At 45.3% G+C, this 23,792-nt stretch overlaps 1 protein-coding gene across 2 annotated transcripts in view; it reads left to right on the top strand.

Moving 5' to 3' along the window:
* The window catches only part of LOC118370962 (max-binding protein MNT-like), a 32,602-nt gene that overhangs the window by 5,711 nt on the left and 3,099 nt on the right, over positions 1 to 23,792 (top strand). For both annotated transcript variants that reach the window (XM_035756412.2, XM_035756261.2), the window contains exons 2-5: positions 1,831 to 2,494; positions 2,927 to 2,968; positions 3,777 to 3,888; positions 20,979 to 21,171. In XM_035756412.2, the coding sequence (XP_035612305.1) occupies positions 1,920 to 2,494; positions 2,927 to 2,968; positions 3,777 to 3,888; positions 20,979 to 21,171 (922 nt within the window). In that variant the 5' untranslated portion in view covers positions 1,831 to 1,919. The remainder of the gene's footprint in view (positions 1 to 1,830; positions 2,495 to 2,926; positions 2,969 to 3,776; positions 3,889 to 20,978; positions 21,172 to 23,792) is intronic.

Here is a 23,792-nt window from a genome sequence, read left to right as displayed (position 1 = left end):
TGCACCAATGTGTACCTAACCATAAACATCAATGCCTTTCTTAAAATCAATACACAAGTATATATTTTTAAACATGCATATTTAGTTAATATTGCCTGCTAACATGAATTTCTTTTAACGAGGGAAGTTGTGTCCCTTCTCTTGTATTCATTGCATGCAGCGTCAGGATATATGCAACAGTTTGTGCTGCCTGGCTCGTTCCGATCTAATTTGCCAGAATTTTAGGTAATTATAACATACATTGCACCACCTTCAATGTTAACAGGAATATTTAGACTTTTGGATGCCACCCGTTCGATAAAATACGGAACGGTTTCGTCGTTCACTGAAAGAATAAACGTTTTATTTTTGAAATGCTAGACTCGTATTTCTGTGTGTCATTATGTTATAATTAAGTCTATTATTTGATTGAACAGTCTGATTGAGCGGTGGTATGCAGCAGCAGGCTCATAAGCATTCATTCAAACTGCACTTTTGTGCGATTGCCAGCAGCTCTTCATAATGCTTCAAGCATTGAGCTGTTTATGACTTCAAGCCTATCAACTCCCGAGATTAGGCTGGTGTAACCAATGTGAAATGGCTGGCTAGTTAGTGGGGTGCACGCTAATAGTGTTTCAAACTCGTCACTCGCTCTAAGACTTGGAGTAATTGTTCCCCTTGCTCTGCAAGGGCCACAGCTTTTGTGGAGCGATGGGTAACGATGCTTCGAGGGTGGCTGTTGTCGATGTGTTCCTGGTTGGAGCCCAGGTAGGGGCGAGGAGAGGGACAGAAGTTACACTGGAAATACTAAAGTGCCTATAAGAACATCCAATAGTCAAAGGTATATGAAATACAAATGGTATAGAGTGAAATATTCCTATAATGACCTCAACCTAAAACTTCTTACCTGGGAATATTGAAGACTCATGTTAAAAGGAACCACCAGCTTTCATATGTTCTCATGTTCTGAGCAATGAACTTAAACGTTAGCTTTCTTACATGGCAAATATTGCACTTTTACTTTCTTCTCCGACACTTTTGTTTTTGCATTATTTAAACCAAATTGAAGGCTAAATTGATTTTTATTGACGTTAAAAGAAGTGTTCTTTCAGTATTGTTGTAATTGTCATTATTACAAATGAATACATTTTTTCAAAATTGTCCGATTAATCGGTCTCTTTTTTTGATCCTCGAATAATCGGTATCTGTTTTTGGTCCTCCAATAATCGGTATCGGCATTGAAAAATCCTAACCGGTCGACCTCTACTCCAGACCTGTGTGAATCAACTCGTTAAAAGAATGAACAGCATTGAGTTTGTCATGTAGCCAGGCAACCAGCCAGCACCAAGAAGCGCATTCTCTATATAGTGCACTACAGGATTCCCTCAAAGACAAGCTCTGTTTAGTATAATGTCAATTCTTGTAACTAGTTTCACTGTTCTGGCAGGCAAGGCATTGCGGCTGCATTATACGGCTCTTATAAGCTGGCAGAGTTCCAGGAGGCAGGATGAAGTCTATGCCTACAGGTCTAGTATGAACGTATGTCAGTGTCTGGCATCCTATTTCAATTCAGACCATACAACGGCAATGTAAGCTGTGAACACTGCTAGCAAGGTGAATGGCTGGCGGAATTCTTCCTTCCAGCTATTCTAGTTTTCCTCCCTCCCCTTTTTTTGTTTATTGATTTGTAGTGTTTGTTGATGAGTGAACCCGGCTGTTAAACTCACTAGATGGAGATTAGTCAGAGGACGCTAGAAATGTTGTGAAATGTTTCTGCTGGTACTTAACCTTGCTGCTCTAACTGTTCTGCATGTTCTGTCCTCTAACTATGCCGTCTTTCTCTTCCCACAGAGGAGAATGAGCTGCGGGAGAAGCTTCGCCTCGAACAGCTATCTGACCACAAACGCAATGATGTCACTACCTACTCCTCCCCCATCCAGATGAACTATGTGACCCGAGCAGAAGACTCCTGCCCCTACTCAGAGCGCTGCCCCGCCTTTGTCCCGCCCCCACTGCCGCCCCCCTCCATGACTGTCATCCCTATCCCCATGATGACCTCCAACCACACAGGTCTGCCCCCCAACGTCCCAACCCCCTCTTCCACCACCCTGTCCCCCCAGGCTGGGGCAGCACCCCACCTGGCCTCCCCCAGGAGGGACCCTCACTCTCCAGGGCAGGGCCACCAGGGACAGGGTGTGCTTTTGGCTCTCTCTCCTCAGGTGAAGACAGACCACTCCCGCCACTTGTCTTTGGCTCAATCTGGCAACCACAAGCAGAATCATCACCTTCCACAGATTGTTTCCCCTCAATCTGGAACCCATAAACTGCTGCAGAAGCAACAACAGCAGTCTCCCCAGCTGGTGCAATCCTACCCTGGCTCAATCGTCTCAGCCTCCCAGCTGCATTCCTTACTCCCCCAGCCAGGGCCCCCCCAGACTCCGTGCGGAGGCCAGACCAGCCCTGTTGGGGGCCGAGGCAGCCCCCCTGACCTGGACGGGAAGAAGAGGCCTGGAGGGTGAGTGGCCATTTAGTTATTTATAGGAGAGGATGGTTTGAACTTTGTTTGGATTTTTTCCTCCATTTGCCTTTTAGTTTTCCTTTGTCTGTAACTGTGCCTGTGATTGTCAGTCACTTGTTGAGTGGTAAGGCACCAACGGTATCGGAAGAATCACGAACCATGAAAAGTTACTGCACTGAAGGATTCTTGGACTAAATGATTCTTGGCTTATGTACTTCATAATGGGTATGTCCTGATTGGACAATTGTGCAATAATCAGATCCAATTAGCTCCCTGTGCATATTATACAGTATATTGTTGAAGTAAAGTAGAAGATGATGGAGTACTTTATATTTGTTGGTTGATTTTGATTCTTGTTCTGTGAGTCTCGTCGTCTTGCCCATTCTGGACACCCAATCTTATAATGTGCTCCGATCTGTGCTTTTACAGGGCAGGGACAAGAGAAGTACATAACAAGCTTGAGAAAAACAGGTGGGTGCATCTCTCTCCCATGGTCGCCTTTATTAAACAAAGAGGTTTGAGCTCTTTGCACAGGACAGTTTAAGGTTGAGATTAGGTGTGCACTTTTATTTTTATATAGATTTTTTAAATGTATAATTGAACCTTTTTATTTAACTAGGTAAGTCAGTTAAGAAAATTCTTATTTACAATGACGGCCTACCCTGGCCAAACCCGCACGACGCTAGGCCAATTGTGTGCCGCCCTATGGGACTCCCAATCACGGCTGGATGTGATACAGCCTGGATTCGAACCGGGGACTGTAGTGATGCCTCTTGCACTGAGATACAGTGCCTTAGACCACTGCGCAACTCGGGAGCCCACTTATTGCCCACGTCTTTTTTTCAATCGAGTTGCTTGCTTGCTTCTCTGTCCTGTTCGAAGAACAACTTATTCTCCCATTTATTCACTTATGGCTAATCTATTGCATTTGTCAGATGATAATTGACATCTTGGATTTGTTAATGGCTTTGAATGTTCTGCTTATTCTTTTAGTACTTCCATGTACTGTTATAGTAGGGTTATAATGCCCAGAACGGGACTAAGCAGGGGAGTTGTTGCCGTACCCCTGCCTGTATCCTTTATCAGAGATGCTTTACCAGGAAACCAAAACCTGTTCAATGTGTCTTATGTTACTAGGAATTAGTCCCAAATGGTAAATTGGTTTGCAGCATTTTTTTTCTTTTTGAATCTGAATATGTGAAATCACGTCTCGTCCTGCCTCTTCCTCTAACTAAAAGGCTCTTCTCTCTACCTTCATCCCTCCATCCCTTACACTTAGACGTGCTCACCTGAAAGAGTGCTTTGACACCCTGAAGAAAAACATCCCCAATGCAGACGAGAAGAAGACCTCTAACCTCAGTGTCCTGAGGAGCGCCCTCCGATATATACAGGTAAGCAACCTAGAACTGCATGGCTGAGCAAAGGAGAAACTACTACTGAGTTGTTGAATTCAGTGTCGGTTTTCACAATTTAATTTACTGTGTATTTTCTAGTTTCCCAATGTTGATTGTTTCCCTGTCAAGGGGAGCAGGGTCAGTTTTCTGTGAAGCTTTGTTTGAAGAAGCTTTTTTTCCAGTAACGAATTTGGAGTTTTATACTTGTGGATAATTTAATATGTGTTGTTGGCAGACCGTGTACTGCAGGGGTAGGCAACTAGATTTGGGGCAGCAGGTAGCCTAGTGGTTAGAGCGTTGGACTAGCAACCGAAAGGTTGCAAGTTCAAATCCCCGCGCTGACAAGGTACAAATCTGTTGTTCTGCCCCTGAACAAGGCAGTTGTTTAAATTTTACCTTTATTTAACTAGGCAAGTCAGTAAGGAACAAATTCTTATTCACAATGATGGAACATTTTTGTTCCTAGGCCATCATTGTGAATAAGAATTTGTTCCTTACTGACTTGCCTAGTTAAATAAAGGTAAAATTAAAAAAAAATGTAAATACTAGTAACCGGAAGGTTGCTAGGTTGAATCCCCGAGCTGACATGGTACAAATCTGTTGTTTTGCCCCTGAACAAGGCAGTTAACCCACTGTTCCTAGGCCATCATTGTGAATAAGAATTTGTTCCTTACTGACTTGCCTAGTTAAATAAAGTTTACATTTTTTTTAAAGTCAGCCGCAGACCGATCAGGGCCCAGAACATGATTATAATAATTTATACACTGCGAATTGACTAAGACCAAGTGAGATTTGTATTTGAAAATAACAATTTCATACCTTGATTAGATTGAGACACGATCATGTCCCCTTTTTGTATTTGTGAGAATACTTGGTGAACAGTGACTAAATTAAACATTTTTTTGCAGAATTTCTCGTGATTTAAATTTCTGGTTTGTTTTTGTGACCAACTTTTAGTTTTGTCATTTTCTTTTAACATTTTAACTTTCTTTTTTTTTACAGGTACAACATTTTTTGGGGGACAAAAAACTAAAATACTAATAAATCATTCGCTGGTTGGTTTTGGACTGCAGGCTTCCTGTTGCCGACCCCTGGTGTACTGTCTGGTGGTGTTGCTAGGAACTGTCTGAGCACTGAACTTTTCTGTTGCTTCTTCAGTGTGAAGTGATGGTGTGTATTCCACCACATCTACAGGTGTTTTTTTTTGTGGGCTGTCTGTTACAAAATTGGTGTAAATGGCAATTAATTTAAAATGAACTAAGATGATAACAATCCTTATTTTGTGTTAGTGCCAGTAGGCTGATACTGGAGCTGCTTTGTATGTCCTAAGGTCCTTGGTGTTCTTGGCAACATCATTAGGTCTGGTCTGGTTAGTCCAGGGGAGGGAAGGAAGCTTCTAGTCTCAAGCAGAAAGCTAAACTGTCTGGATATGCTCTGTTGCCTTTGGGTATAGGCGGAACAGAGTCTCCAATGAAAATGTACAAAGAGTTCATTAAAACCCCTTTGAAAGATAGATTAAAGATAATCTTAATAAAAAGCTTTATAAAACCTAATCTCATGAGATTAAAATCTTTTTTTAATGGACTTTTGTGGTTGAAACAGGAATGACTGTAATTGTGGTTCAATGAGTCATGATGTGTGATACTGGCAGGGAGTATATCGAAAGCTGTGTGCAAGCAGATGACCGGTGTACAAAGGTCTTCGACTAAGCTACTTTAACTCAGGAGTGATGTGATCGAGTTCCTGTTACTATGTTTGCTGTGTGTGTGCTTGTTTAATATGCACACACACTACTTTCCTGTGCACCTCTGGTGCTGGTGAGGATCTGATCTTGTATGTTGGTGGCAGCGGTGGGGTTTTCCTCCCTGGGAGGTGCATGGAGGGGGGCTAGGGAGGGCTATGAGAGACTAGGAGAGAGGGAAACTAGGGCAGTGTGGGTGTACAGAGAACTCATGTCACCCAATCTCCCTCCTCCCCCTGCCTCCCTCTCTGTGTGATGAGGGAATGCTGCCGTGTTAGTGTGGCGTGTTCGACTAGCAGACTGACCCAGCACCCCCCACCACCCCCTCGAGGATGTATTTAAAGCACGTACTGGCCAGGAAACAAACAAACACAACTGCAGATATATTCCACTCTTGATGTATTTACACTAGCATGGTCTTCCACTTTTAGGAATTTAACATACGCTTATTTAGTGAAGAGGGAAATCAGGATTTTTATTTTAAGATTTTCAGTACATTGTAATATATTTCCATCTTAATAATTCACTTTTTCAGGACTGAATACTGGTATAAAAAAATATCTTGAATAGTGTATGTTGTAAAGTCCCACCAGTCTTTGAAGTTATAATAAGTATGTGACACAGGCCTACGTGTACATAGTTGCTTCATGTTGCTAAAAAACCATCGCATCCTCCGGTCTTCCCTTTTACTGATCAGTTTACTGTAAGAGGCTCCTTCTCAGTACTACTGTCTATGAAGCTCAGACTGAGCAGCGTTTCCTGATAGACAAGCTCAGTACACACACACACACTAGCCTATAGCAGGCCTCTCTCCTTGGTAACAGTTGACTAGTAGAAGTCGTGCTGAGTCACGAAGTTCTCGTCCCTAATTGTTATTGGTTGCACTCCAATAGTGGTGGGTTAGGGGAGAGCAAGGGAGGGGTGGAAAGAAGAGTAGAGAGAGGGAAGAGATGATGGGAGGGGTGTTTTAAAAGTCCGGTGCAGGGCAGGCACGTGTTTCCCGACTGCACGCGCCTCTCTCTCCCTACCTGCCCCCTCTTGATCCCCTCTTCCATTTTTTTGTTACTTTAGGCTGGGGGCAAAGGGTGGGGCAGTCTACTAATGTGACCAATGAGCACCACATCAGAGTTTGAATAAGAGGATTTGGGCAGAGGATTACTTTTCATTTGATTCATCTTTGGACAGTGATGCTGGCAGCCCTTCAGTCACTGCAGCTAGCAGCATTACACTCAAAGTTCCAAAATAATAGACATTTCAAATCTCATATTATGTGTGTGATATACACTGCTCAAAACAAATAAAGGGAACACTAAAATAAATAACACATCCTAGATCTGAATGAATGAATGAAATATTCTTAAGTACTTTTCTTTACATAGTTGAATGTGCTGACAACAAAATCACACAAATTATCAATGGAAATCAAATGTATCAACCCATGGAGGTCTGGATTTGGAGTCGCACTCAAAATTAAAGTGGAAAACCACACGACATGCTGATCCAACTCATGTAATGTCCTTAAAACAAGTCAAAATGAGGCTCAGTAGTGTGTGTGGCTTCCACGTGCCTGTATGACCTCCCTACAACGCCTGGGCATGCTCCTGATGAGGTGGCGGATGGTCTCCTGAGGGATCTCCTCCCAGACCTGGACTAAAGCATCCGCCAACTCCTAGACAGTCTGTGGTGCAGCGTGGCGTTGGTGGATGGAGCAAGACATGATGTCCCAGCTGTGCTCAATTGGATTCAGGTCTGGGGAACGGGCGGGCCAGTCCATAGCATCAATGCCTTCCTCTTGCAGGAACTGCTGACACTCCAGCCACATGAGGTCTAGCATTGTCTTTCATTAGGAGGAACCCAGGGCCAACCGCACCAGCATATGGTCTCACAAGGGGTCTGAGGATCTCATCTCAGTACCTAATGGCAGTCAGGCTAGCTCTGGTGAGCACATGGAGGCCCCCCAAAGAAATGCCACCCCACACCATGACTGACCCAACGCCAAACCGGTCATGCTGGAGGATGTTGCAGGCAGCAGAATGTTCTCCACGGCGTCTCCAGACTCAGTCACGTCTGTCACATGTGCTCAGTGTGAACCTGCTTTCATCTGTGAAGAGCACAGGGCACCAGTGGCGAATTTGCCAATCTTGGTGTTCTCTGGCAAATGCCAAACGTCCTGCATGGTGTTGGGCTGTAAGCACAACCCCCACCTGTGGACATCGGGCCCTCATACTACCCTCATGGAGTCTGTTTCTGACCGTTTGAGCAGACACATGCACATTTGTGACCTGCTGGAGGTCATTTTGCGGGGCTCTGGCAGTGCTCCTCCTCCTTGCACAAAGGCGGAGGTAGTGGTCCTGCTGCTGGGTTGTTGCCCTCCTACGGCCTCCTTCACGTCTCCTGATGTACTGGCCTGTCTCCTGGTAGTGTCTCCATGCTCTGGACACTACGCTGACGGACACAGCAAACCTTCTTGCCACAGCTCGCATTGATGTGCCATCCTGGATGAGCTGCACTACCTGAGCCACTTGTGTGGGTTGTAGACTCCGTCTCATGCTATACCACTAGAGTGAAAGCACCGCCAGCATTCAAAAGTGACCAAAACATCAGCCAGGAAGCATAGGAACTGAGAATTGGTCTGTGGTCACCACCTGCAGAACCACTCCTTTATTGGGAGTGTCTTGCTAATTGCCTATAATTTCCACCTGTTGTATATTCCATTTGCACAACAGCATGTGAAATTTATTGTCAATCAGTGTTGCTTCCTAAGTGGACAGTTTGATTTCACAGAAGTGTGATTGACTTGGAGTTACATTGTGTTGTTTAAGTGTTCCCTTTTATTTTTTTGAGCAGTGTATATACACACACACACACACACACATGCAGTGTTGTAGCGATGTGCAAATAGTTCAAGTACAAAATGGAAAATTAATAAACGTAAATATGGGTTGTGTTTACTGTGGTGTTTGTTCTTCATTGGTTGCCCTTTTCTTGTGGCAACAGGTCCTTTTAGGTGGTTGTAGAAATATATATTTTTTTTTTCTGGATTTTTATAATTAGCTTGTATCTGCCTAATTCTGCTCTGCATGCAATATTTCGTGTTTTACATTGTACACAGGATATTTTAGCAGAATTCTGCATGCAGTCTTAATTTGGCATTTGTCCCATTTTGTGAAATCTTTGTTGGTGAGCGGACCCCAGACTTCACAACGATGAAGGGCAATGGGTTCTATAACTTTAAGCACCAGCTGTCAGAGCAGCTCACAGATTACTGCACCTGTACATAGCCCATCTATAATTTAGCCCAAACAACTACTGTATTTGCTCCTTTGCACCCCATTATTTCTACTTTGCACATTCATCCACTACAAATCTACCATTCCAGTGTTTATTTATTATTTTATTGTTTTACTTGCTATATTGTATTTACTTCGCCACCATTGCCTTTCTTTGCCTTTACCTCATCTCACATTGTATATAGACACATTTTTCTACTGTATTATTGACTGTATGTTTGTTTTACTCCATGTGTAACTCTGTATGTGTCGAACTGCTTTACTTTATCTTGGCCACGTTGCAATTGTAAATGAGAACTTGTTCTCAACTTGCCTACCTGGTTAAATAAAGGTTAAATAAATCAAATTAAAATAACTGATTCAGGTATCCTTCGCCGGCTCATAATTGGTATGCCAAATTTAGTTATTTTTGATGGCTTAGAATGCCCTTCTTGCCTTGTCTCTCAGCTCATTTACAGCTTTGTGCAAGTTACCTGTGGTGCTGAGGTATGTATTGTTTTGTGCTCTAGGGCAACGGTGTCTAGATGGAATTTGTATTTGTGGTCCTGGCGACTGGACTTTTTTTGGAACACCATTATTTTTGTCTTACTGAGATTTTCTGGCAGGGCCCAGGTCTGGCAGGGCCCAGGTCTGGCTGAATCTATGCAAAACATCTCTAGGTGCTGCTGTAGGCCTTCCTTGGTTTGTGACGGAGGCAACAGATCATCAGAAAACACTAGACATTTGACTTCGGATTCTAGTAGGGTGAGGCCGGGTGCTGCAGACTTCTTGTACTCTCACCAATTCGTTGATATTTTTTGTTTTAGAGGTTGTGGCTTAAGCTGCATGGCCCTGTGGAAAGAATGTGTTTCTTGCCCATTTTAACTGCACCCTTGTTGTTTGTGTACATGGATTTTATAATGTTGTATGTTCTACTACCCCCCCTCCCCCCCATTACCACTTTCCACCAATTTGTATAGCAGACCCTCATGCCAAATTGAGTCAAAGGCTTCTTCTTTTTTAAATCAACAAAGCATGAGAAGACTTTGCCTTTGTTTTGGTTTGTTTGTCAATTAGGGTGTGCAGGGGGAATACGTGGTCTGTCATACGGTACTTTGGTAAAAAGCCAATTTGACATTTGCTCAGTACGTTGTTTTCACTGAGGAAATGTATTGAGTCTGCTGTTAATGATAATGCATAGGATTTTCCCAAGGTTGCTGTTGACGCATATCCCTACCTTGCCCATTGTGCTGTTGCCTGTGCCCAATGTTTGTACCAAGTTTTGTGCTGCTACCATGCTATGTTGTCTTAGCTCTCTCTCTATGTAGTGTTGTGGTGTCTCTTGTGATGTGTGTTTGGTCCTTTTTATTTTTTTCCCAATTTTTTCCCAACCTCTGTCCCTGCAGGAGGACCTTTTGGTAGGCCATCATTGTAAAAAAGAATTTGTTCTTAGCTGACTTGCTTAGTTAAATTTTTTTATTTATTTTGTCTCATCTTTGTTTGAGCAACATGGCCTCCTGGGTAGGAGTGCTGATCCAGGATCAGTTTTGCCTTTTTAGATCATAATGAATTCAATTATTTTGGTTAGGAGCGACCTGATACTAGATCAGCAGTCCTACTCTGAGACTCTTTATGAATGGAAACTCTGATCATGTTATCTCCAGGCCGGGTCTCTTATCAGAGCATGCCTCTTCTCTTGTTTTCCACCGAGGTTACTGTCACTGTGAGGTTACTTCTCAGCAGAGTGGCTGTTGGCGAGAAGTCAAGTCACACTTCCTTGTTTCATTTCTTCCTCCTTTCATAGAAGTGGTTACGCTAGAGACCAAACCGACAAGGAACTTTCATTTAAGGCTGAACTTTCATTTAAGGCTGAACTTTCATTTAAGGCTGAACTTTCATTTAAGGCTGAACTTTCATTTAAGGCTGAACTTTCATTTAAGGCTGAACTTTCATTTAAGGCTGAACTTTCATTTAAGGCTGAACTTTCATTTAAGGCTGAACTTGCATTTAAGGCTGAACTTGCATTTAAGGCTGAACTTGCATTTAAGGCTGAACTTGCATTTAAGGCTGAACTTGCATTTAAGGCTGAACTTGCATTTAAGGCTGAACTTGCATTTAAGGCTGCCTGCTTGCAAGCAGATTTGTACTTCCCATGCTTGTCGGTTTGAGCAGTTTTTCTCTAGACATTTTCTCCTACAGTAGTTAGTTGTCCTTTGGTAGGCTGTATTAGTTACTTTACGACTTCTTAAGATGGTCTGTAACATGGAATGTTTTTCTGACCTAATTGCTGCTGTTTGATATAATGCGTGTTAAAATGGCTGTGTGAGAGATGGCTAGGGAGAAAGGGAGAATGGCTGTGTGTGAGAGATGGCTAGGGAGAAAGGGAGTATGGCTGTGTGTGAGAGATGGCTAGGGAGAAAGGGAGTATGGCTGTGTGTGAGAGATGGCTAGGGAGAAAGGGAGAATGGCTGTGTGTGTGAGAGATGGCTAGGGAGTATGGCTGTGTGTGAGAGATGGCTAGGGAGAAAGGGAGAATGGCTGTGTGTGTGAGATGGCTCGGGAGAATGGCTGTGTGTGTGTGAGATGGCTCGGGAGAATGGCTGTGTGTGTGAGAGATGGCTCGGGAGAATGGCTGTGTGTGTGAGAGATGGCTCGGGAGAATGGCTGTGTGTGTGTGAGAGATGGCTCGGGAGAATGGCTGTGTGTGTGTGAGATGGCTCGGGAGAATGGCTGTGTGTGTGTGAGAGATGGCTCGGGAGAATGGCTGTGTGTGTGAGAGATGGCTCGGGAGAATGGCTGTGTGTGTGAGAGATGGCTCGGGAGAATGGCTGTGTGTGTGAGAGATGGCTCGGGAGAATGGCTGTGTGTGTGAGAGATGGCTCGGGAGAATGGCTGTGTGTGTGAGATGGCTCGGGAGAATGGCTGTGTGTGTGAGAGATGGCTCGGGAGAATGGCTGTGTGTGTGAGAGATGGCTCGGGAGAATGGCTGTGTGTGTGTGTGTGAGATGGCTCGGGAGAATGGCTGTGTGTGTGTGTGTGAGAGATGGCTCGGGAGAATGGCTGTGTGTGTTTGAGAATGGCTGTGTGTGTGTGTGTGTGAGAGAGATGGCTCGGGAGAATGGCTGTGTGTGTGTGTGAGAGATGGCTCGGGAGAATGGCTGTGTGTGTGTGTGAGAGATGGCTCGGGAGAATGGCTGTGTGTGTGTGAGAGATGGCTCGGGAGATGGCTGTGGGTGTGTGTGAGAGATGGCTGGAGAATGGCTGTGTGTGTGAGAGATGGCTCGGGAGAATGGCTGGCTGTGTGTGAGAGATGGCGGGAGAATGGCTGTGTGTGTGTGGCTCGGGAGAATGGCTGTGTGTGTGAGAGATGGCTCGGGAGGCTGTGTGTGTGAATGGCTGGGAGAATGGCTGTGTGTGTGTGAGACATGGCTCGGGAGAATGGCTGTGTGTGTGTGTGAGATGGCTCGGGAGAATGGCTGTCTGTGTGTGTGTGAGAGATGGCTCGGGAGAATGGCTGTGTGTGTGTGTGTGAGGGATGGCTGTGTGTGTGTGAGAGATGGCTCGGGAGAATGGCTGTGTGTGTGTGTGTGTGTGTGTGAGAGATGGCTCGGGAGAATGGCTGTGTGTGTGTGTGAGATGGCTCGGGAGAATGGCTGTGTGTGTGTGTGTGTGAGAGATGGCTCGGGAGAATGGCTGTGTGTGTGTGAGAGATGGCTCGGGAGAATGGCTGTGTGTGTGAGAGATGGCTCGGGAGAATGGCTGTGTGTGTGAGAGATGGCTCGGGAGAATGGCTGTGTGTGTGTGTGTGAGAAAGATGGCTCGGGAGAATGGCTGTGTGTGTGAGAGATGGCTCGGGAGAATGGCTGTGTGTGTGTGTGTGAGAGATGGCTCGGGAGAATGGCTGTGTGTGTGAGAGATGGGAGAATGGCTGTGTGTGTGTGAGAGATGGCTCGGGAGAATGGCTGTGTGTGTGTGTGGAGAGATGGCTCGGGAGAATGGCTGTGTGTGTGTGTGTGTGAGAGATGGCTCGGGAGAATGGCTGTGTGTGTGTGTGAGAGATGGCTCGGGAGAATGGCTGTGGGAGAATGGCTCGGGAGAATGGCTGTGTGTGTGAGAGATGGCTCGGGAGAATGGCTGTGTGTGTGTGAGAGATGGCTCGGGAGAATGGCTGTGTGTGTGTGAGATGGCTCGGGAGAATGGCTGTGTGTGTGAGATGGCTCGGGAGAATGGCTGTGTGTGAGATGGCTCGGGAGAATGGCTGTGTGTGTGTGTCGAGAGATGGCTGTCGTGGAGAGAATGGCTGTGTGTGTGTGAGAGAGATGGCTCGGGAGAATGGCTGTGTGTGTGTGTGAGAGATGGCTCGGGAGAATGGCTGTGTGTGTGTGAGAGAGATGGCTCGGGAGAATGGCTGTGTGTGTGTGTGTGAGAGATGGCTCGGGAGAATGGCTGTGTGTGTGTGTGTGAGAGATGGCTCGGGAGAATGGCTGTGTGTGTGTGTGTGTGAGAGATGGCTGGGAGAATGGCTGTGTGTGAGAGATGGCTCGGGAGAATGGCTGTGTGTGTGAGAGATGGCTCGGGAGAATGGCTGTGTGTGTGTGAGATGGCTGGGAGATGGCTCGGGAGAATGGCTGTGTGTGTGTGTGTGAGAGATGGCTCGGGAGAATGGCTGTGTGTGTGTGTGGCTGTGAGTGGATGGCTCGGGAGAATGGCTGTGTGTGTGTGTGAAGAGATGGCTCGGGAGAATGGCTGTGTGTGTGTGAGAGATGGCTCGGGAGAATGGCTGTGTGTGTGTGTGAGACATGGCTCGGGAGATGGCTGTGGGAGAATGGCTGTGTGTGTGTGTGAGAGAGATGGCTCGGGAGAATGAGATGGCTCGGGAGAATGGCTGTCTGTGTGTGTGTGAGAGATGGCTCGGGAGAATGGCTGTGTGTGTGTGAGAGATGGCTCGGGAGAATGGCTGTGTGTGAGAGATGGCTCGGGAGAATGGCTGTCTGTGTGTGTGTGTGAGAGATGGCTCGGGAGAATGGCTGTGTGTGTGTGTGTGAGAGATGGCTCGGGAGAATGGCTGTCTGTGTGTGTGTGTGAGAGATGGCTGTGGAGAATGGCTGTGTGTGTGTGAGAGATGGCTCGGGAGAATGGCTGTGGTGTGAGAGATGGCTCGGGAGAATGGCTGTCTGTGTGTGTGTGAGAGATGGCTGGCTGTGGCTGTGTGTGTGTGTGTGAGAGATGGCTCGGGAGAATGGCTGTGTGTGTGTGAGAGATGGCTCGGGAGAATGGCTGTGTGAATGGCTGTGTGTGTGTGTGAGAGATGGCTCGGGAGAATGGCTGTGTGTGTGTGTGTGTGAGAGATGGCTGGCTGGAGAATGGCTCTGGCTGTGTGTGTGAGAGAGATGGCTCGGGAGAATGGCTGTGTGTGTGTGTGTGAGAGATGGCTCGGGAGAATGGCTGTGTGTGTGTGAGAGACATGGCTCGGGAGAATGGCTGTGTGTGTGTGTGTGAGAGATGGCTCGGGAGAATGGCTGTGTGTGTGTGTGTGAGAGATGGCTCGGGAGAATGGCTGTCTGTGTGTGGCTGTGTGAGAGATGGCTGTCTGTGTGTGTGTGAGATGGCTGGGAGAATGGCTGTCTGTGTGTGTGGCTCGGGAGAGAGAGATGGCTCGGGAGAATGGCTGTGTGTGTGTGAGAGATGGCTCGGGAGAATGGCTGTGTGTGTGTGTGAAGATGGCTCGGGAGAATGGCTGTCTGTGTGTGAGAGATGGCTCGGGAGAATGGCTGTCTGTGTGGCTGTGTGTGTGAGAGATGGCTCGGGAGAATGGCTGTGTGTGTGTGTGTGAGATGGCTCGGGAGAATGGCTGTGTGTGTGTGAGATGGCTTGGGAGAATGGCTGTCTGTGTGTGTGTGTGAGAGATGGCTGTCTGTGTGTGTGAGAGATGGCTCGGGAGAATGGCTGTCTGTGTGTGTGAAAGATGGCTCGGGAGAATGGCTGTCTGTGTGTGTGAGAGATGGCTCGGGAGAATGGCTGTCTGTGTGTGTGAGAGATGGCTCGGGAGAATGGCTGTCTGTGTGTGTGTGTGAGAGATGGCTCGGGAGAATGGCTGTCTGTGTGTGTGTGAGAGATGGCTCGGGAGAATGGCTGTCTGTGTGTGTGTGTGTGAGAGATGGCTCGGGAGAATGGCTGTCTGTGTGTGTGTGAGATGGCTGAGAGATGGCTGTGTGTGTGAATGGCTGTGTCTGTGTGTGTGAGAGATGGCTGTCTGTGTGTGAGAGATGGCTCGGGAGAATGGCTGTCTGTGTGTGTGAGAGATGGCTCGGGAGAATGGCTGTCTGTGTGTGTGAGAGATGGCTCGGGAGAATGGCTGTCTGTGTGTGTGTGAGAGATGGCTGTGTGTGTGTGAGAGATGGCTCGGGAGAATGGCTGTCTGTGTGTGTGGCTGAGAGAATGGCTGTCTGTGTGTGAGAGATGGCTCGCTGTGTGTGTGTGTGTGTGTGTGTGTGAGAGATGGCTCGTGAGAATGGCTGTGTGTGTGTGTGAGATGGCTCGGGAGAATGGCTGTGTGTGTGTGTGTGAGAGATGGCTCGGGAGAATGGCTGTGTGTGTGTGAGAGATGGCTCGGGAGAATGGCTGTGTGTGTGTGAGAGATGGCTCGGGAGAATGGCTGTGTGTGTGTGTGAGAGATGGCTCGGGAGAATGGGAGAATGGCTGTGTGCACCATGGCTGGAACTCTTAAACCCTGGAGTGCTCAACACTGGGACTCCTCCCGCTCTTTTCTTTCAGCCCTCCCCCCAGCCTGCCTTGCACTGCTCATAGGGCTACATGAGCAAGAGAGCACATGGCTAGCCTGAGCTTTGTAACATCACCCCCCCTAGCCACAGCTCAGTGCTAAAGCTATCTATCTCCTCTCCTGGAACTGCTAGGGGAGGGTGGAAGGTGGGAATGGAAAGAGAGGGAGGGGACATGCACAGACAGCCGTAAACACCAGGCTCATTTTACCCAGACTATTAGATTTCATTGGCGACAGAAGGACTCTGACGGAACCTGTTTGGGAAGAAGAGCTGTGCTGTTGGAGGGGAAATGTGCAGTTCCATGTGGTGGGGAAAGCTGCTCATGTCAGATCATATCAATATAATACAAAGTACTTGATGTTGAAAATATGAGCATTTCTCTGTTTTAAGAGTAGATCATGATTTTAGAGTTTATTTTTCACGGGCAGAGATGTTAACTTAGTTCCTTTTCCAAGTCCAATTCTTTGAATGAACGAATTTGACATTTTCGAATTCATTCAGTCTAGATTGAGGGAAAAAAATGTTTTCTATTGAGAGGAAATCACAGGTTTTGAATTGTTAGTGTTTTATTTTATTCTTTGATTCCAGGCCTTGTTTAAAGATGTATGTCATCAAAAGAGGCCTATAAAATACTGTGGGTCACCTAGTTGTTCAGTTCTGATTCTCAATGACACGTCCTTTCAAAGCAGCTCCAGATCCTATCTCATCTCGTTGGGAGGGTCAGACGTTGTGTTTTTGGGTCAGGGCCCCCTGTGAGGGTGTGAGCGTTGTTCCAAGCTGGAATAAGGGAATGTTACTTGTTTTGAACTATTGTCATTGCAGTGTTGAAACAGCATCTTGGTCAGGTTTGAACCATCACTTTTTCAAGAGCAACAAAAAAATTCTGCTCTTTTCAATTTTAAGAAAACAAACTGTTCCTTTATCCAGACTGTTGCAGCAAGATTACATGTTGTTGTGCCATTTCCTTCAGCCCTGTTTGTATTAAGTAACCTTGACTCACACTGTCACAGCTTGCATATAACAGATGTTAGAAAAGTGAGTTTGCTGTTCAGTTCCACACAGCCGGTAATGGCCACTCCATCCTCTGCCAACCGCTGAGAATTGAGGAGTCGAGACGACAGAGTTGCTGTTTTGTATTGTTCACAGTGCTCTCATTCTAGCAAAGCACAGTGCCAGTCAGAAAGATTGGAAAGGATTTTGATAGTGGCCTTCCGTCCTTAGCAACTCTTCCTCATAGTGACTGGCATGACAAGGACTATCAAATTAGGCCATTTTACCACCCAGTTTTAACACAGAAACACGCACACGGCGCTTGCGTATACACACCTTAAAGTAGTTATTTGGGGCTATTTACAATAAAATTCAACTTTTTTGTTTTCAATTACAATTTGGGACCCAGTGAGAAGATGACAACAAAGGTTTACAGTTACTGACAATCACCGCAAACGCTAGTCAAAAGACCCGTGTCCCCAAGCCTAATTAGCCAGCGCCGTGCACTGAAGGAGTGGCTTTTCCGTAACGTGGTTGGCTGCTTGCCTGTCACGCTAGCTAGTTTAGGCTAGCGTAGCGCAATCTGTCTCGGCAGTGCTGCAAAAGTGAGTCAGTGAGTACAGCCTGGCTGTGGGGCCATGTGCTCAGCACCTACCTGCATTGTATGTTACGCCGCCTCAGCGGTGTTTACACACACACACACACACGGGCGCGCACACACGCGGCCTGGTCCTGCTCTACTTTATTTCACGCAGACAGAGGCCCCACTACTCCTCTGAGGAAAGAAGGGGGAAGGGAGGGAGTCATGTCTGTCACGTGCGAATGAAACAAAAGCTAATTGTAACCGGCGTTGTCGTAGCTGCAGGGCTCCTTCTTTCTGTGTTTAAGGATGGTAGGGACTTAGTAGTGAGTGGGTGGATCAATACAGGCTGATACTGAAGAGGTGCTGCCATGCTTTCTCTGAGTTCTTGTCATGTGTTCTGTAGTGTCCATCTGCGGTTCTTGGCCTGTTTATCAGGTACACCGTTTTTATCTAGTCTCACCCTAGCTGTTGCTGTGTGTTCTATGTTCTTGAATGGGGGAGAGGGGCAGCTATCCTTGCTGTCTAGACTGATAGGCAAACACTCTGCGAGGCAATCTGTACTACTATCTTCAAGGACAGTATAGAACAGCCGTACCGATGGAAACTACAGCTAGTATAGCAAGCAGATCTAGAGGTGTGTTAATGTCTAGACGCAGCTTGCTACTAGATGGCATAGTGACTGAGGTGGGGCCATAGTCGTTGTATCAGTGAGTTCAGTGGGTCTGGGTGTTTTTGTAGGGCAGTGAGTAGTGCATACAGCATCTCTCTCCCTCTCTGAGTCATAGCACTAGGCATGTACAGCTGTGGCCCACAGAATTCCACTGTATGTTCTCATGAGCATGCTTGCAAAGACATGCCCCCACACTCACATTCACATAAGACTGTCTCTGTGTTAGTGTTGGCTTTATGCCTGCGTTCTGCAACTGTTGTTATAGCATTGTTTATTTGGTCGCTGATGTATGTTTTTGATGCCTTTTTTAATATTCTACCATGGTACAGCTGGCACACTGGGACAATGTGCTGCTTATCACCTGACGGGTTGCCAAGGAAACAATGGCGGTTTTCAGCTGTTGCCGTGACAACAAAATGGGGGGACTCCAGTATTTAATTCGTTGAGATGAGGAATGCAGACAGGTCTGCGAGTAGAAGGTGGGGCAGGGGGGATCTGATTGGAGCAGAGTGCTGTCAATGAAACAGACACACCTCCCTCTGAGGTCTGTCTAGGATAGGATAAATAGGTGACTCACCACCAGCCAGGCAGGGGAGTCTGCAGCAGTACGCCTTCTACTGAACTGATAGAGCCTTAAACACCAGACTAGCTATCATAGTTGTTTTAACTGTACTCTGCCCTAACAGTTCAATCAAGAGAGAATGACACATCTGGTCTTTAGCTCTAGGACACCTGTCCTATAGGCTGCATAGTGTCATCACACACCTCACCTGTCCTATAGGCTGTATAGTGTCATCACACACACTTCACCTGTCCTATAGGCTGCATAGTGTCATCACACACCTCACCTGTCCTATAGGCTGTATAGTGTCATCACACACACTCACCTGTCCTATAGGCTGTATAGTGTCATCACACACACTTCACCTGTCCTATAGGCTGCATAGTGTCATCACACACACTTCACCTGTCCTATAGGCTGCATAGTGTCATCGCACACACACACTTCACCTGTCCTATAGGCTGCATAGTGTCATCACACACCTCACCTGTCCTATAGGCTGCATAGTGTCATCGCACACACACCTCCTTTCTGTCCTCAGGGGTGAGGGAGCAGTTCACACATGTAGACAGGTCAAGTATAGTAAGGAATAGGGTTTGTGTACGTGACAGCAGGGCATCCTATCTAATCCTGACTGAAGACCTGCAATTGGCCTGACATCTATTTATACTTCCATACTGTACAGTAATTGTACAAATGTAGAATGTCTACCTAGCCACACCTACCAGCTACATTATACACAGTTACAGGAAGTCCAGGTCTGTGAGCAAACAGCTTTATGGCTCTGTCATAGATGAGTCCAGCCTTTTGTAGCCTTGTCCTGATTGGCTAGCCGTGATTCTAGTCCTTTTAGCCTCGTTCTGATTGGTAATTCATGATTCCGGTCTTCTTAGCCTCATTCTGATTGATTGGCTAGTTATTCTAGTCTTGACTGGCTAGTCATGATTCCATCGTCTTCTGAACCTATTTGTAATTGGGCAATACCCTTTGAGGAGGGAGAGTGAAACTTAATGTCTGTCTCTCGTAAAGTCAATATAAAGGTTCTGTGTCCCGGCAGACTCCATCATGGTGTTCTTCCTAGTTGTTTTCGGTCTCCCAGGCAGACCGACAGATGGTATAATCTCTCTATCCTTGCTGCCCTCCCTCGTACAGACCTGCCCCGCCCACTACAGCCTGTTTTGTCAGGCCTGTGACAGCTGACCAGAAAAGATGAACTAGGTCAGAGAGCCACTGCCCAGCACCTCTCTTTCCATGCTCCCTCCCTCTATCCAGGTCTCTCTCTGTTCTTCCTTTCACACAGTTGTGCTCCCTGCCCGGTCATGATGCTGGCTGTAATGTTAATGTCTGTGTTGCTTCTGCTCATCCAGTCAAAGGAAGCAACAGACATGGAAATGGCTTGCCCAAGACTTAATTTTAGACTGCTGCCAGTCCTATGAAATAGTTGAGTGATGCTTTCAGAGTAGTACATTAGTGTCCATGTGGTTTAAAACGATGGGAGGGGCCCGCATAAGGAGATATACACACAGTTAATTCTTGTCTAACAACTGTAGTGCCACACTCGGTACTAGTTAGTTTTTCCACCATGGAATTTCCTGTGATTCTCTGGAATCCCAACGTTTCTGGTCCTGGTTCAAGTCTCGGCCATGAATGGCTCCTGTCTGGCCAGGCTTTGTTTTCCTCTGCTAATCTTCCCCTGTTTAGACTCACACACTGCTCGGCCCTCTGTTTAAATGGCTATATGACGCTCCCATAAACATGAATGCAGCAGGAAGCCAGTTGCTCAACTCAGTCTACCGTGGAAGTGAAGTCGATGCAGTAGTGACTCATAATGACCTTCTGAAGAAACATTATCGAGACAGTACATTATCTATCGACTGTTGTAAACACTCAGGATGTGGCTGTGGTGTCGTTTTGACGGTAATATATGATTGACATAGTTTCTGTGCAGGGAGAGAGAAGGATCTCTTGGTCAGAGCATATAGCCCTGTCTCAATATGGATAGATGAAGTGGAGACCATGGGGTCAGGAAATGGTATTTGTGTTATCATTGGTTGTGTGATGTACTGTAACAGACAGTATAAAGAATAAACTGATGAGGGGCGGCTTGTTTGTCATGTTGATGAGAAGAGAAAAATGGTTTATGCAAGTGGTCCCCGCAGCTGTTGCTTAAACAGAGGCCTGGATAGCAGATGTGTTTTATTTGAGCTTACTTTAGATGAACGCAAATGGGGAGTTATGACAAATTACTTATCATGAAGGGGCAAACTCTGTGTACACATTGATGACCGATGACATTTGGAGTAGTCTCCCGCCAAGAGTGAAAATGTGGATATTACTGGCTCTATTGAAGAAGTTGTGTGGAGCGTGAAACGTCAGTTTAAAGTGATTATTATAATGAAAGCGAGCTTTCTGAAATATTTGATTTTCCTATTTATACGTGTGTGAGTTTTAAACTGTACTGAGCCCTCTCCTCTTCCTCCTGTGTCTTAGACGTTGAAGCGCAAGGAAAAGGAGTATGAGCATGAGATGGAGAGACTGGCGCGGGAGAAGATCGCTACTCAGCAGCGATTGGCTGAGCTGAAGAACGAGCTGAGCCAATGGATGAATGTCATGGAGATTGACCGTGTTCTCAGACAGACGTTTCAACCAGAAGACGACCAGGCTTCTACCTCTACTGCCTCAGGTACGCTCAATCAATCCATTAATCAGTCAAATTCATTTAGAAGCAGTTTATAAATAATGACACTAACAGTTGTCACCAAGTACTTTACAGTAATCATACTTGTAATGTGTACCTGGGTCTTTCTGTGAACTAGGGTACCAGTGGGGATTTTTTACACAGAACAACAAGTTGCAATTCATTGATAATCTGCATTTTTTTCCCCTTCATGTCATTACATTAAACCTCTTGGATGTAAAGTCCCCTGTTTTGGAAACCTGTGTGGTTCTGGTATCGGGTCCTACTGACATTTTAGCTTATAAATCGATCTATGGACACCATCGTAATAGGATGCATTGAGCGGTAGCCTAGATTCTCACGGACACAGGAGTATCTATTTTTTCCCCGTGTGAAGCAGGATGTGATATCTGACACCACTTGAAGCTGGGATGTCCCTCCTACCGTTTCATTCGCTCTTCCAACTGTCCATCAACTCCTGGCGGAACCCGGTGCCACAGCCACTAACAATGTATATTTCTGGAATCCATACATCATAGCGCAGCAGGAGAGTGGTTTGATGCTGTAGCACATTCCAAGATCGATTTTTATAGCCAGTAATGTAAAATAATGAATAGATTTTAAACAATTCTTTGTTTGTCGTAGACAAACAAGATTAATATGAGCTGAAAGGTGTGTTCCTAACGAGTACCCGGAAGCCAAGCTAGAGCTCTGAGACTTTCACAGAGATGGGGGCGAACTTTTTGATCGAGAGACCTTTAAAAAGAAATATGCACATTTTCTCTAAGACTTAACATAGACATTTTACAGTTACAAGGTGAAGTCCAATAGTTTGTCATTTGATTATACTATATTTAGAAAGCATATGTCATGTCAAGCTTTATTCATAGTTTTGTTGAATAGGAAATATAACATATTTCATAATTGTATAATTTGTACTCTGTGCTTGAACTTGTCTCAAGTGACTATACCTCAGCAATTTATAACATATTTGAACCTTGGCGTATGCAGCATTAGTCGATTATGATAAATAACTTTTGGGGATTACGTAGATCACATTTTCAATTACATTGTTACATTTAACTGATTTAAGATCTAAGGGGGATCATGGCTATATTTAAAACATGTTTAACCCCTTTCATGTTTGGTGTCCTGGCTGATTTGTCCAAAATCTTGTGACATAAAACATTACAACCCCTGTCTGCCATTTATACACCACTCCAATGTAACTACAATGCCATTTATACACCACTCCAATGTAACTACAATGCCATTTATACACCACTCCAATGTAACTACAATGCCATTTATACACCACTCCAATGCCATTTATACACCACTCCAATGCCATTTATACACCACTCCAATGCCATTTATACACCACTCCAATGCCATTTATACACCACTCCAATGCCATTTATACACCACTCCAATGCCATTTATACACCACTCCAATGCCATTTATACACCACTCCAATGTAACTACAATGCCATTATTTCAGCGATTTATGGGAGTGCAAGTTGTCGTTATCAAATATTAATCAGTTAAATTAGACATTAAACTTGAGTCCTGGATCTAACAGACTTCTGTGTTGAGATCTCAGAAATGCAGTAACTACATGACATTTTCTGTCTCCTTATGTTTACGGGGTGAAACTAGTTTTCATGGGTGCACAAATCCAAAAGAACGTAAGCATTGCAAAATGTAATGCTTCTAGCTGGAAGAGTTACCTCACCTTGATACTGTCATTAACGTGGTTCTTCAATAATTATGCATAATACTTGTTGGATGCGAATTTGGTGTCCAGCTGATTTCTTACATCTGATCCGGGAAGGAAATTTCCAAAAGACAGTCAAGTGATTAACAGCTTTTGCACAAACCAAGTGCTGCAGTGATGGTGATGAATGTTCAGAATATTTTTGTCTCATGCGATATACCGTTGTGCCTGGATCCACATTGGATCTGATATCCCTAGCGAATTGATGTTGATCGTTTGTCTGCTTGATTTACAGCAGGGTCTCGTTAGATTTAAAAGAGGAAGCATCAAGGTAATGAGTTTGTCCAATCCCAGGCACAAAAACAGTCCACTGTGTGCAATTGTGTAGGATGGCCTATTGTGCAACACCCAACACTATTCCTATGAATTATTCTGGATATAATGATGACAAATTACATAGCTTAGTGGGCTTAGTCATAATTTAATCTGGTAATGAAATGACGCGTTTCATTTTCCATGTTAAACAATTACAAGGGGCTTGAAGTAGACGACATGAACTCTGCTTTCCATATAAATCCTTCCATTAAAAAAAACACACACCTGGGATTGAAATGGTGAGATTTAGTTCTATCGCTATTCATGGTTTCTGTGTCGGCCACATTGGTTACATATAAAAACATCGCTATGCATCCACATAAAAACATTGCTATGCATCCATATAAAAACATTGCTATGCATCCATATAAAAACATTGCTATGCATCCACATAAAAACATCGCTATGCATCCATATAAAAACATTGCTATGCATCCAATCTATTTAGACAGGTAATAATAATATCAAGGCCTAAAAATGCATTATTGGTAATCGCTTACTTTATGAATGGGGAGGGGTTCTATATTAGGCACT

This window comes from Oncorhynchus keta, chromosome 1, assembly GCF_023373465.1.
Source record: "Oncorhynchus keta strain PuntledgeMale-10-30-2019 chromosome 1, Oket_V2, whole genome shotgun sequence".
NCBI lineage: Eukaryota > Metazoa > Chordata > Actinopteri > Salmoniformes > Salmonidae > Oncorhynchus > Oncorhynchus keta.
Note: the sequence above shows the minus strand (reverse complement) of the source record. Positions and strands in the feature narration are given on the sequence as shown.